Consider the following 12668-nt stretch of genomic DNA (forward strand, 5'->3'; position numbering starts at 1 on the left):
GACAAGGACCACGGAATGCCGTGTTATGAAACAATTGTTGGCTGTGGGTGGCTGGAGGCTTTTTTGGGGTCCCACTGAGTTGGCCACTGTCTCGATTAGGCTCGGGCGCTGGGCAGCACGGTTCTCTGGTTGCTTTTTAAGCTGGGACTGGGTCATAACCTATTTGGTTGTGTGCAGGCCAGGATTTGGTCATGTGCTGCTTGTTTAGATGTTGCCAGATAAATATTTTTTTGCCTATTGTCAACGCGCTGCCTTTTTCAAACGAAATGCGAGGTGTGAGATGACCTGGTGGCTCTGGTCTGGCCGGCCCCTGGAGCGAAGGGGGGCATTGTGAAGGCAACCTTTGATGCACAAATAGAAGATAACGCCATACAGCCCACATGCCAGATACCAAAGCCTACGCCGAAGCGTTATCAGATAACTGTCACTGTGAATAATTGAATTAAAGCATAGTATTCAGTTCACATGATCCGGCATTGTCTCATCATTTCCTTTGCAAAATGGAATTCTGCCACAACATTAACATGTGCTACACCATCAAAGGTTTATACAAATTCCATGCAAAGTTCATTGGTGTAAATTAAATGAGTAGTTGTTGTAAATCGTCTTTTTCTTCTTTCACACGTTCGTTTGATTCAAGGTAGCAAGCCGGGTAAGTTATAAAAATGGAGAAATGAGCAGATTCTTTGAAAGTTTTGTATACAAAATCTACAGGGCATAGATTAGCTAAAGACAATGGTCTTAGAAAATCACAAATATGCTGGCAAAATCGTTTTTATACTAAAATTGGCGGTCTGAAGGCAGAATCAAAACCCATACTTAAAGGTGGAATGGAAATTTCCACTGAACAACAAGCCTTTGTCCGAAATGGTTCTAACAAGTACTATACTAATATGATGACCTTCAAGGCCACTAGTGGCTCCAAAATAAAACACAACTGGAATAATGGTTGAAACTGTAAAATTTTGAGTGAATAAATGAAGGAGTTATAAATGTAGAACTTAAACAGACATGGCTAAATATAAGCAGTGATACATCTCAAAATTGTAACATTGTCCCTTTAGCAATGTAGCAAAAAGGTAATATAGATCTCAATGTTTACGTTTCCATGTAGGCAACAATTGAATTGGAAACTGAATTTTGGATTTCTGGAGCAATCCAAATAAATCATTTACATGCCGAGTGACAAATGAAAATCCCAGATTGGGGAGAACATGCAAATTCGACATAAACGCTAACCACTCCGCTGCCGTGCTGCTCAGGACTAACCTAATCATTTCAACCGGAAAACTCACAGTCGGACTTAAACCATAATTGGATTATTTTACATGTTTACTTGGCTTTACCTAATCACATACATATCAACCTTTTGACATAAAAAGCGGCAGATTTTAATAGAGCACTCTATATTAATGTGCTGAACACAATCTCTCTCAGGAATATTAAAAATAAAAAAAAAGAACATGCATGTACAAAACCGAAAGTAGCAAACTTTTACCAAAACGGAAATCTAATGTGATCATCTGAGAAGTTTTTTCACGCACAAATACTTTGTCCCGCTTTAAAACAGAGCAGCAATATTAGTTTCCATCCACGTTTTTTTTGGTAGTCTAACGCCTAGAGAGTCATTGTGGGTAGGTATGCAACCGGAATACTGGTGAAAGTCTGTTTCCAATCTGATTATCGCCTGCATATAAACGTACCAATTGTTCTACTGCTTTGTTTACAAGCAATATTTGCAGTGGCCAAAGTCCGAATAAATTGCGTGATTACACGGTCAGCGTCTTCTTTGTATTCTTGACATCATAAACGACATGCAGCGCCTTGAAAAATGCAATGTTTAGAGAAAATGGATGTAATGGAGCGTGCACTGAAGGAAAGAAATGGACTTCTATTGTATCGTGGTCCAGTGGCGGGCCATGTATTTCACACTTAAGCCTTGAGGGGTGTTACGTCTGAATCAATCCAACCCTCAATACATTTTATGGCTATAAAATATTTACAGCAGCTACAGCTGCCAAGCATATAAAAAAAACATCAAGAATGACGTCGTAAAATTGCAATATTATGTAGGAATATAGCCACATTTTACTCACAAAAAAGCCTTTTTATTTGTGCACAAAATCCATTCACCTTTCTTTCTCCAAGAAGATTTCGATTACTCTGTTGTATTGATTATGTCAAAGTTGCCATGGCACCCAATTGGCCTGGCCCGTGAGGCGCCAGCTGCAGTTCCTTGACAGATTAGCTTCCCTTCTATTTAAGCTCAGTGCTCTCACTCTCCCTTTCTTAGTCCGTCAACAAACCTCTGCCCCGCAAGACGTGGGTTTCGACTCGTTCCCGTCTATTTTTGTCCCATTTATTATTCTTTTCAGTTTTTGTTCCCGTCTATTTTGTCCTGTTTGATTTCGATATCCTGTTTCGATATCAATCCTGTCATTCCACGCCAGACTGCTGCCTAACGTGCATGACTCCCCATTTCCTGTAAATAAAAAGCTTGTGTGAGAAACGTCACGCATTTGGGTTCTCATCTTGTTTCGGTTCATGACAGATTATATGTGCATTTCAGGTTCATCAAGACGTGGTTTTCTAACTCCAAGCTAATGCTGTCCTGTTGTGTCCAAGGCATACGTTTTTATTTGTTTTAAGGCTGAAATTTTCTTTTCGACAGAAAAAGTGGACACGGGGATACAGTACTGTATTTTTCTTCACTTTTTTGTGATACTTCAGGGACCACCCCCCTAACCAGTTTGTGAAACTGCCAACGTTTTCCTATGCCCACTAGAAGGTTCTGGCTTGCCAACTCAGAATCTGACTGGCTTACCCAACAGCTTTATTGTCACTTATTTTATGGCTCAGGGCCTAAAGAACTGATTGTGAAGGCCTATGGGTAGATTTCTGACAGTGGCGACAAGGAATGCCTGAAATGTCATTGATTAAATGCTTAAATTTGAAAACAAACATCTGGAAGCAGCAAAACCAGGGGAAAGGAATTAAGTAAGCTGACAGACTATTATTTGGAATTATTTATTAAGTATTCATGGACTAAATATAATTAAGATCATATTATTCAGATATTTTTTAGGCCGGCAGAGAAGGCCTTGTATGCCCTGACGGCCGACCGCTGTTGTGGTCTTGCAGATGGGCGTTCGTGTGGTCGACTCCGCAGTGGCAGGTCTGGGTGGCTGCCCGTACGCTGAAGGTTCTTCTGGCAATGTTTCCACAGAAGATGTTCTCTACATGCTCCACGGAATGGGCATCCACACGGTGAGTGTGCAAGTACGAAACCGGCTGTAATTTATGTGTCCGCAATCCAAGCACAGGGGCCCGACTCATGCAATCTCCGTTTACATAAACATATGGCTCTGCAAACATACTTTTCTGTCAGTGTTTATTTTATAACAGCAGTGGTTTTGCACAAGTTCATGCGCCCACACGATTGGTTGCCCTGACCCATGGAGTATTTATTTAACAATCTCTACCTCTGCTGGTGGAAAATTTTCACTACAAGGTGGATGGAGTGCTTATGACTTATTTTCTTTTCTTTATTTAGGAGGTACAACACCAGAATTGGTCAAAATTGACCATTTATGTCGAGAAAATGTATTTAAGGCCAGGATGTCAAACTCAGTTTGGCTCTGGGGACATCTAATCATCTGTTCTCAGGTGGACAAGATCGGTAAAAACAAAACAAAAAATTCTTAGCTTACTGTAGTTTTTCAGTATAATGCCTACTTAAGTACCCGACCCTACATATTAGAATCATAAATCAGGGATTTTTTAAGCAAAACAAATTGAATAAATTGGTTTATTTTAACTGTTGAGTGAATGCAGTTTTGCACCTGAACCAACTTACCACACTATACAAACTTAAGGGAGGGCTCTGAAATATGTACGTTTTGCCTAAATTATCATATTGGGTTGAAACGATTTAAAAAAGGAATACAAAATAAAGTTTTGAGCAGTGCATGGGCAATGAAATTAGACTACATTAGATCAAACTACTAGGCTCGTCCTAGTAAAGCTGAGAGTGTATCCTTTACTGCCCTCCAGTGCCAAAGAGGGAGCATTTGTTTGCATTTATTTTAAGAATAATAACTTTTGATAGAAGTGACCTACAGGCTTGCTTCTTTTTTTGACATACTCAGACATTTATGGCGAGCCGGATTAAATCATCCGAGTCTGGCCTGTGAGCCATATGTTTGACATACCTGCTATAATGAATATTTATGCATTTGTGTCCTGGTAAATAAGTTGCATCTACAGCTCGAGTTGCATTTCAAGCACCTGTTTTGTTTTCTGACATTGATTTCTTCATACTTCATATTCATTTTTAATACATGCTAACGCAGAAAGTACAATAACTGAACCGAAGTTATTGTGTGTATTTATTAATTGATGTCTTATTTGCTGTAAATCTCTGGCTATATAGTGGAACACACACTGATACATTTGTTTAGGGATAGGCCAAACCAGTTATTTATTGACCAAGCCTTCCTACGTCTTGATTTATTGTGTAACATATGAGTCCAAAGACGTTTAAAAATGTTACCTAGAGTAAATGTAAATAGGACTGTCTCAGAAAATGTTATCATAAATAAAGGTCAAGTCAAGTCATGTTTATTTGTATAGCCCTTCGTCACAAGAAGTCTCAAAGGGCTGCACAGATCACAGACTATAACAGACTACACACAAGTAGTCTGTTATAGTCAACTAGAAGTACTATAGAAAATACAATATGCTACAAAAGTAAGTTCACCCCTCACATTTCTGCAGAGATTTTAACATTAGGTTTGATTGAACAACACGAAAAATAGCTTGGACACAATTAAAAATAGTCTGTGTGAAGCTATTATAGCAGTGTCAAATTATTTTTTTCCTCAAAAACTCCAAAAATAGCCAAGTAGCTGAACCCTTAGTAACAAAAGTGAGTACACTCCAAAGTAAAAGTTCCTAAAGTTCAATAATTCGTGTCGCCACCATGATTTTGGCAGAACCATTTAATCCTCCTGGCCATCAATTTTACCAGAGCCTCACAATTTCCTCTGGAATGCTCCCACTCCTCCATGACACCATGACAAAATGACTGAGCTGGGGGATATTTGAGATCTTGTGCTTCTCCACGTTCTGCTTGAGGATGCCTCAAATATTTTATTTTGGGTTTACATCTGGAAACATCCTTGGCCAGTCCATCACATTTACCTTTAACCCCTTTAGAAAAGCCTTGGTCATTTTACAAGTGTATTTGGGGTCTTTGTCAGGGCTGGTGCATTGCCCTGTGACCTGGTTTCTGGGAAAAAGGGATCATTCTCTGCTTCAGTATATCACAGTACATACTTGAGTTTATGTTTTCCTCAATGAAATGCAACTCCCCAATTCCAGTTGCACTCATGCAGCCCCAAACCATGACATTCCCAACACCATGCTCGATTTTAGGCCCGACACAAACATGTTTGTACTCCTCACCCGGTTGTCGCCACACATGCTTCACACCATCTGAGCAAAATAAATTAATCTTTGTGTCATCAGTCAAGTAAATATCTTTCCAGTAAGCCATGATCTTTGTTTACATACCTCATTTCATTGTGTAAAAGTGATGTTTCCTCAGTGATGTCCCATTTAACATTATAATAAAAATCTCTGCAGAAATGCAAGGGGTGTACTCACTTTTATGACATACTATGGCTGGGATCTCCCTGATATACTCCTTAAGACTTCCGTCAAGTCAAGTCAAATCATTTTTATTTGTATAGCCCTAAATCACGAAGAGTATCAAAGGGCTTCACAGATTATTGCACTATATTACACAGACTATTTTTCAGCCGACGAGAAGAGTAGGTTATTCATATGCTATGGAGTAGAAGTGAGTTTTAAGCTTAGATTTAAACATTTCCACTGAGGTTGCAGATCAGATCTCAGGGGGAAGAGCATTCCACAGCACCGGTGCCCGGATGGAGAACGCTCTCGAACCAGCAGAACACTTCTTTGCTCTCGGGATCACCAGAAGACCGGCACTCTCAGATCGTAGGCTTCGGACCGGGACATAGGGGCAAATCAGATCTTAAGATTAGAGGGAGCAAGTCCATGTATGATTTTGTATAATACTAAGAGAACCTTGAAATCACATCTAAGGCTAACTGGGAGCCAATGCAGGTTAGCAAAAATCCGTTTAAACGTTGTTGTCATGATTGCCCATTGCCCTCACCCGTGCCCGCTCGTTCGGCGCCAGCTGCTGCTCGTTGCCTGATTGGTTCCTCTCCTATTTAAACTCACTGCTCTCATTCACTCCTTGTCAGTCCGTCAACTAACCTCCGCACTTGCAAGGCAAGCACTTTGACTCTGGCTCCTGTTCTGTATCCAGTATTGATCCCGTCTGTCCCGTATCCTGTATCCTGTATCGATCCCTGATTCAAGCCCCGTTATTCTGTATCTGGTATCAATCCCGTCTGTCCCGTCCTGTCCGGTAGCCTGCTCGTTATCAATCCTATCTGTCCCGTATCTTGTATCCCGTATCGATCCCTGATCCAAACCTCTGTATCCAGTATCGATTCCGTCTTTCCCATCATGTCCGGTATCCTGCCATCTGCCCCTGGCTTCCCAGTTTCCCGCTCCTTACTTCTCTGCCCCGCTTTTCCTGCACAGCGATCGCGGAATCACTGGCGTTTGTGTTCCAATGACTGCTCCCCTGTCATAAATAAAGCTTGGTGTGAAAACGTTACGCGTTTGGGTCTTCGGGTTTTGACAGTTGTTGCTTCTGTATAACAATAATATTGCCACTTTGTAGTAGTATGCTTTTTATTCCTTACAAGCAGCATATTGCAGTTACTATCAATGCATGAAGTGAATAAATGAATATTGTTGACAATATGACATTCAATATGTAATTTTATTTTCAAAAGGGCGTAGACCTGGCCAAAGTCCTGGAGGCGGGCGACTTCATCTGCGCCGTTCTAAACCGCAAGACAAACTCCAAAGTTGCTCAAGCAAGAAGCAAAAAGTCTTTTTTGTGATTTGGTGTCCTGGACATTTGTTTTACTTCATTCGACCATGAGTACTTTGCACCTTTTGGCTGTCTCTGCAATATTCGGTGAGGGAATTGAATGTGCGTCAGGCTGGGATATACTGCAATTTGGTCGTTTAAAGTACGCTGAAAACAAATAAGTTTACTGAGTTAACGAGATTAATTCATTGGCAATTGCATCAATAATTAAGTCAGAGTTGAAATATGTCCACATACAATAGACCCCTCAGATAAGACATTAATCTGCTCTGAGGTAGGGATTGCAAAGCGAAATTGACGTTTAATAGTAGATAGAAACCTAATGTAATGTGTAGCAAATGCCTTCCGAAACCTGATACCTGAGATAAGAATATAAAAAAAACAAAATAGTACATATTAAGATTCTTTTATGTGTAATATGCATGCATATAATTGAATTACGGGCAGCACGGCGGCGCAGTGGTTAGCGCTTGTGCGGCACAGTTCATGTCATGGGAACCTGTCGTGGGTTCAAATCCAGCTCCAGACTTCCTGTGCGGAGTTTGTATGTTCTCCCCGTGCTTGCGTGGGTTTCCTCCGGGCACTCCGGTTTCCTCCCACGTTCCAAAAACATGCATTTCAGGTGAATTGGCCGGTCCAAATTGTCCCTAGGTGTGAATGAGTGAATGAGTTGTCTGTCCCTGTGTGCCCTGCGATTGGCTGGCAACCAGTTCAGGGTGTCCCCTGCCCACTGCCCGAAGATTGCTGGGATGGGCTCCAGTCCCCCCGCGACCCTAATGAGGATAAGCGGTACGGCTGATGAGATGAGATGAGATAATTGAATTACATCATAAGCAGATATACATGTAAAAGGAAAATTTCAAGTTGATTTTCGTTGCAGAGGGGGATGGGGGAGATGGCAAATTCAATACAAAATGTATTCCAAAAACGTCCACTTGCGAGGATTTGTATACCCTTGGAAAATTTCCTCGAGTGTTTATTCTATTTAATTGTCCCGATCGTCGATTGATTATGATCATATTTGTTATTGAAGGTTACGCGGGTGTGTCTTTGTATTAGTTCAAAAATATCACAAACTTTGTTTCCATGGTTATCAGGTTTTTACTTTGACCTTGAGAATCACTTTAAGCCTGGGACCCATTATGAATAGATACATACCAAAAATACAGTATGCTATTGTCAAATGTGCTTTGCAAAGCACACAAAGTTCTGAACTGAATAAAAAACAGGAAGGCATTGTGGGAGGTAGTTCAGCCACTAGCATATCAGCATTTTTATGATGTCGTCACACAAACCAATAGCAGACCAGCATTTTATATGACGTGGACCAGTAGCATACTGGCATCTTTGAGACGAAACCTGTCATATGCACGAACATCAAATGTTTGCTTTTTGGCACACAAAAAAAATATTTGGCCAATGTTGTTTAGTGGGGAAAATGCCGTAACAAGGGTCCGAAAAAACATTTTATTCCACACAATAATGTGAAAACGTTGTAAATTGACGACGCTGTTTCCGGAGGGTCTACTGTATATGTATATCTGTTTTTATTTTCTACAAAACAAAAACGATTCCCTCATCAAATGTCATCCGTCCATTTTGGTCATTTTCTCTCCATTTTTGTCATAAGAATATAACAAAACAGTATCTTGAGATTGGTCAAATGTGAAAAATATTTATAGAAATATTTCTGTTGGTCTATTTTAGACTTACACACCTGGAAGGATGAAAATGTGCTGAAGATAAGCTAGCTAAACACATCTGCTCAATCAATGAAATATTAAATATTTAACTAGTTTTCACTGTTGTTCCATCTGCCAATGAAATGAATAAGACACAACCAGCAACCAAAGGGTGAACAAACAAGCTCTCGTTGATGACAAAAGGCTTGAGGAATAATTGTATACATTTGCATACATTTATTAAAATCTTATAATTGATTTCTTGCATGGGTCCGTCGTCATTGTTAAAGTGTCGGAGTTGTTTATGCTAAAATAAGAAGACTTGTGTGAATGCAGAGAATAAGACATTGATTCCATGTGCATGACTTCTTCTATCATTGTTTTCTTCATGAAGAGTTTCTTTCCTCCCGGTGGGCTTGAAAGCCATTAGATCATAATGGTATGCATCCATTATCTGCACCGCTTATCCTCAGTAGGGTCGCGGGGGTGCTGGAAGCTATCCCTGCTATCTTCAGGCAGTGGGCAGGGGACACCCTGAACTGGTTACCAGCCAGTCACAGGGCACACAGAGACAGACATTTCACTCGCTCATTCACACCTTGGGACAATTTGTACCGGCCAATTAACCCAACACGAATTCTTTTAGAATGTGAGAGGAAACCGGAGTTCCCGGAGGAAACCCACGCAAGCACGGGGAGAACATGCAAACTCTACACAGGAAGGTTCGATCTCGTGACCTCAGAACTGTGCCGCAGCACTAACCACTGCGCCGCCGTGCTGCCCCATAATGGTATGAAGTTGTTTCAATGATATTTGGAAATTTCAATTTGAAATACAGTGATATCTATTCACACTAGCTTAATATGTTCCAGGATTGTGCTCATAGCTTAACATGCTTGTGTAACCAGCAAATTTTTCCGTTCCTGACCTCCCAAAATTTTATGATTACTGATGTGACTCAGCTGTGCCCGCTCCTTTGGCACCAACTGCCGGCGGTCCTGATTGGCTCCCGATCAGTATTTATATCCAGTCCTGTTTGTCCCCTTTTGTCAGTCCGTCTGTGAACCTCAGTTAACACTAGGCAAGCCTTTTTCGACCCTGACTCCCACCTGCCCCGATCTTTGCTCCCGTCTGTTCCCCGGCTTTGACCCGTTTTTTTATCCCGACCACGTCTGCTCTCTCATCCCGGCTTTTGACCTCTTTTTGTCCCCGAACACATCTTCTTTACTATTCTGGCTTGCGACTCGACCTGACCATGTATTTGCTCCGCTGACCCGTTTTTTACATCCTGGACTCCGCCATCGCTCGCCATGGAAGATCCACTTCCGCATTCGGAGCGCAATCCGAGTATCAGAGCGACCTGCTTCCGCATCCAGCAATCACCGGATCGTGGGCGCAACCCTTTCTTTTTCTTCCAATAAAACTTGTGAGAAACGCAACGCAAGTGGGTCATGTCTCCGTTCTGGTCTTGACAAAAGCATCAAAATGAAACCATAATTGTAATAGAGCGTATGATGGCGTACCTGTCGACCTATACTATACGTGTGACCAGTATTATATATGTTTTTAAACCTTAAAACTTTTCTTTTTTTTTTCTTGCATCGTCCGGACATGAGATTGTGTTTGGTCAATTACATCCCTCTCCAGGCATATCATGAGGGGTCCTGCCTGAGGACCCTAACTGGCTTTTAATGTTCAACCCAGCTGGGATTCGAATCCCAGTCATCTGCATGCAGGTACAGAGACTTAACCACTGTACCACCAGCTCAATTTTGTCAGATTTATTATCACCTGATAAAGAGGATTTGCAATCATTAACAAGAATCTTGACAGAGTATGAGATTGAGAGTTTGTTGATGATACGTAAGCACGTACTGTGCACTTGAATTTAAGTTACTGTAACTTGAACATACAAACCAAAACAATTTTTTACTTTTTATTTTGCCTGTAGTAGCGTGCATGCGCAAACTGGAACCAGTTGATGTTTGCAGCGAGCAGTTACGAGCAGTGAGGTTGTCTAGAGAGGTCTCTAGTGGGACTGCTTGTAAACTGAATTTTTCTACCAACTCTGTTCCCGCACTACTGGGCTTACTAACAGTTTCATCCACCAGGCAGTGAGTCTACTGAACCTTCTCCACACCCAGTAAGAAAAAATGAACACTTGTGACTGCATAACAACTGACACACATCTGCTGATACGTATTATCATTTTATCTATTATTTTTTACATTTTAACATTTTTTCCTATACTTATATTATTGCTACTACTGCTGCTGCAGCTAGCAACACTTATGTTGTGTCTAAACATTAAAAAACTGCAGAAAAAACTATGTCACAAAAGTAAGTTGACCCCTCACATTTCTGCAGATATTACCTCATTATGTATAATTGAACAACATTGAAGAAACATCACTTTGATACAATGAAAGGTAGTCTGTGTATAGCTTATATACTAGTGTAAATTTATTTTTCCCTTCTAAAAAATTCAAAATTTAGCCATGACGATCTAAAGGTATGGTAACCTAAGTGAGTACACCCTAAACTGTAAGTTCCTGAAGGTTAATATTTTGTGTGGCCAATATGATTTGGCAGAGCCACCTCAATATTCATGGCCATGGATTTCACCAGAGCCTCACAAATTGCCCTTGGAATGCTTTCCCATCCTTCAGTGGCAACATAGGGATATTTGAGATCCTGTGCTTCTTCACCTTCCGCTTGAGAATGCCCAAAGGTGTTCAGATCTGGAGACATTCTTGGCCAGTCCACCCCCTTTCCCCTTATCCACTTTGAAAAGCCTTGGTCATCTTAGAGTTGTATTTGGGGTCATTTTCAGGCTGGAACATTGCCCTGCGATCCATTTTCTTGAGGGAGAGGATCATTCTCTGCTCTATTATTTCACAGTACATGTTTGATTTCATGTTTTCCCCAATAGAAAGCAACTCTCCAACTCTGGTTGCACTCATGCAGCCCCAAACCATGACATTCCCAAAACCATGCTTGACTTTAGGCACGACACAAACATGTTTACACTCCTTACCTGGTTGCCGCCACACATGCTTCACACCATTTGAGCCCAATAAATGTATCTTTGTCCCAACAGACCAGAAGATATCTTGCTAGTAAGCCATGGCCTTTGTTGACAAACTTCTTTTCATTGCGATGTTTCGTCAGTGATGTTCTATTAGATATTATAATAAAATCTCTTCAGAAATGTGAGGAGAGTACTCACTTTTGTGACATACTGCATGTCAGTTGTACTACTTCAGTATTAGACAAAAAGGTCATTCGCTTTTCTATTTAGTATTATCTTAGGTTAGGACTGTTTTATGCATCTGTACTTTATTGTCGTCAATGTCTGTGCAGTGTGAAACAAAATTTCGAATTTGACTTTGACTTTAAACTGTAGACTATTGTCGCAAATAAAACTCTAAATTCTAGTGTTTAGAGGTGCTGGTTTAAATAGGTACCACTGTACAAGCATTCTTCTATCCAAACACAATGCTTTAATATTTCTCTCAGAATGCCAAGCAGGATCGTGCATAGATACAAAAACTCACATTGAGGTGCAGACAGGCGATTTTTAAATCAAACTGAGCTTAAGGGCAACGGCTTGGTCTCTGGTGAAATGTCTGTAAATATCAGATTGTGAGGCTGGAGCGCAGCGGCGTGTCGCAAAACATCACGTTGACAATGACAAAATGTGCCCAAGAAGGACAGGACCGTGGAACCGAGCTCTCTGAAAAGCACAGAATAAAAAGGGGAAAATGTTGCCTAAAAAGGTTGAGTAAAAATACTAATAGAAAAACTGAAAGAAAGTCATTTTTATGATTGATGGTAGATGATGGACCTATGTAGGGGAGGCTGAAACCAGAGGCTGGAGTGAACAAGAAGATGGTTGTATATAATAACAAAACCAGGATCTAAGTTGTGACAAAGTGGGCAACAAAAATGTTCAAACAAAATCAAACCTGACCAAGTCCAAACAG

General features: G+C 40.8%; 1 protein-coding gene across 4 annotated transcripts in view; it reads left to right on the forward strand.

Moving 5' to 3' along the window:
• The window catches only part of hmgcll1 (3-hydroxymethyl-3-methylglutaryl-CoA lyase like 1), a 45708-nt gene extending 35353 nt beyond the window's left edge, over positions 1 to 10355 (forward strand). Inside the window, exons 8-9 of one of the 4 annotated variants that reach the window (XM_088351965.1) lie at positions 3142 to 3267; positions 9329 to 10355. In XM_088351965.1, coding sequence (XP_088208091.1) covers positions 3142 to 3267; positions 9329 to 9418 — 216 coding nt within the window. In that variant the 3' untranslated portion in view covers positions 9419 to 10355. The other 3 variants (XM_088351966.1, XM_088351964.1, XM_088351963.1) reach the window with 3 other exon arrangements.
• Positions 10356 to 12668: the final 2313 nt, after the last annotated feature.

The sequence above is a fragment of the Urocampus carinirostris genome, chromosome 13 (genome assembly GCF_059441175.1).
Source record: "Urocampus carinirostris isolate Australia breed hairy pipefish chromosome 13, RoL_Ucar_1.0, whole genome shotgun sequence".
In the NCBI taxonomy this organism is placed as follows: domain Eukaryota; kingdom Metazoa; phylum Chordata; class Actinopteri; order Syngnathiformes; family Syngnathidae; genus Urocampus; species Urocampus carinirostris.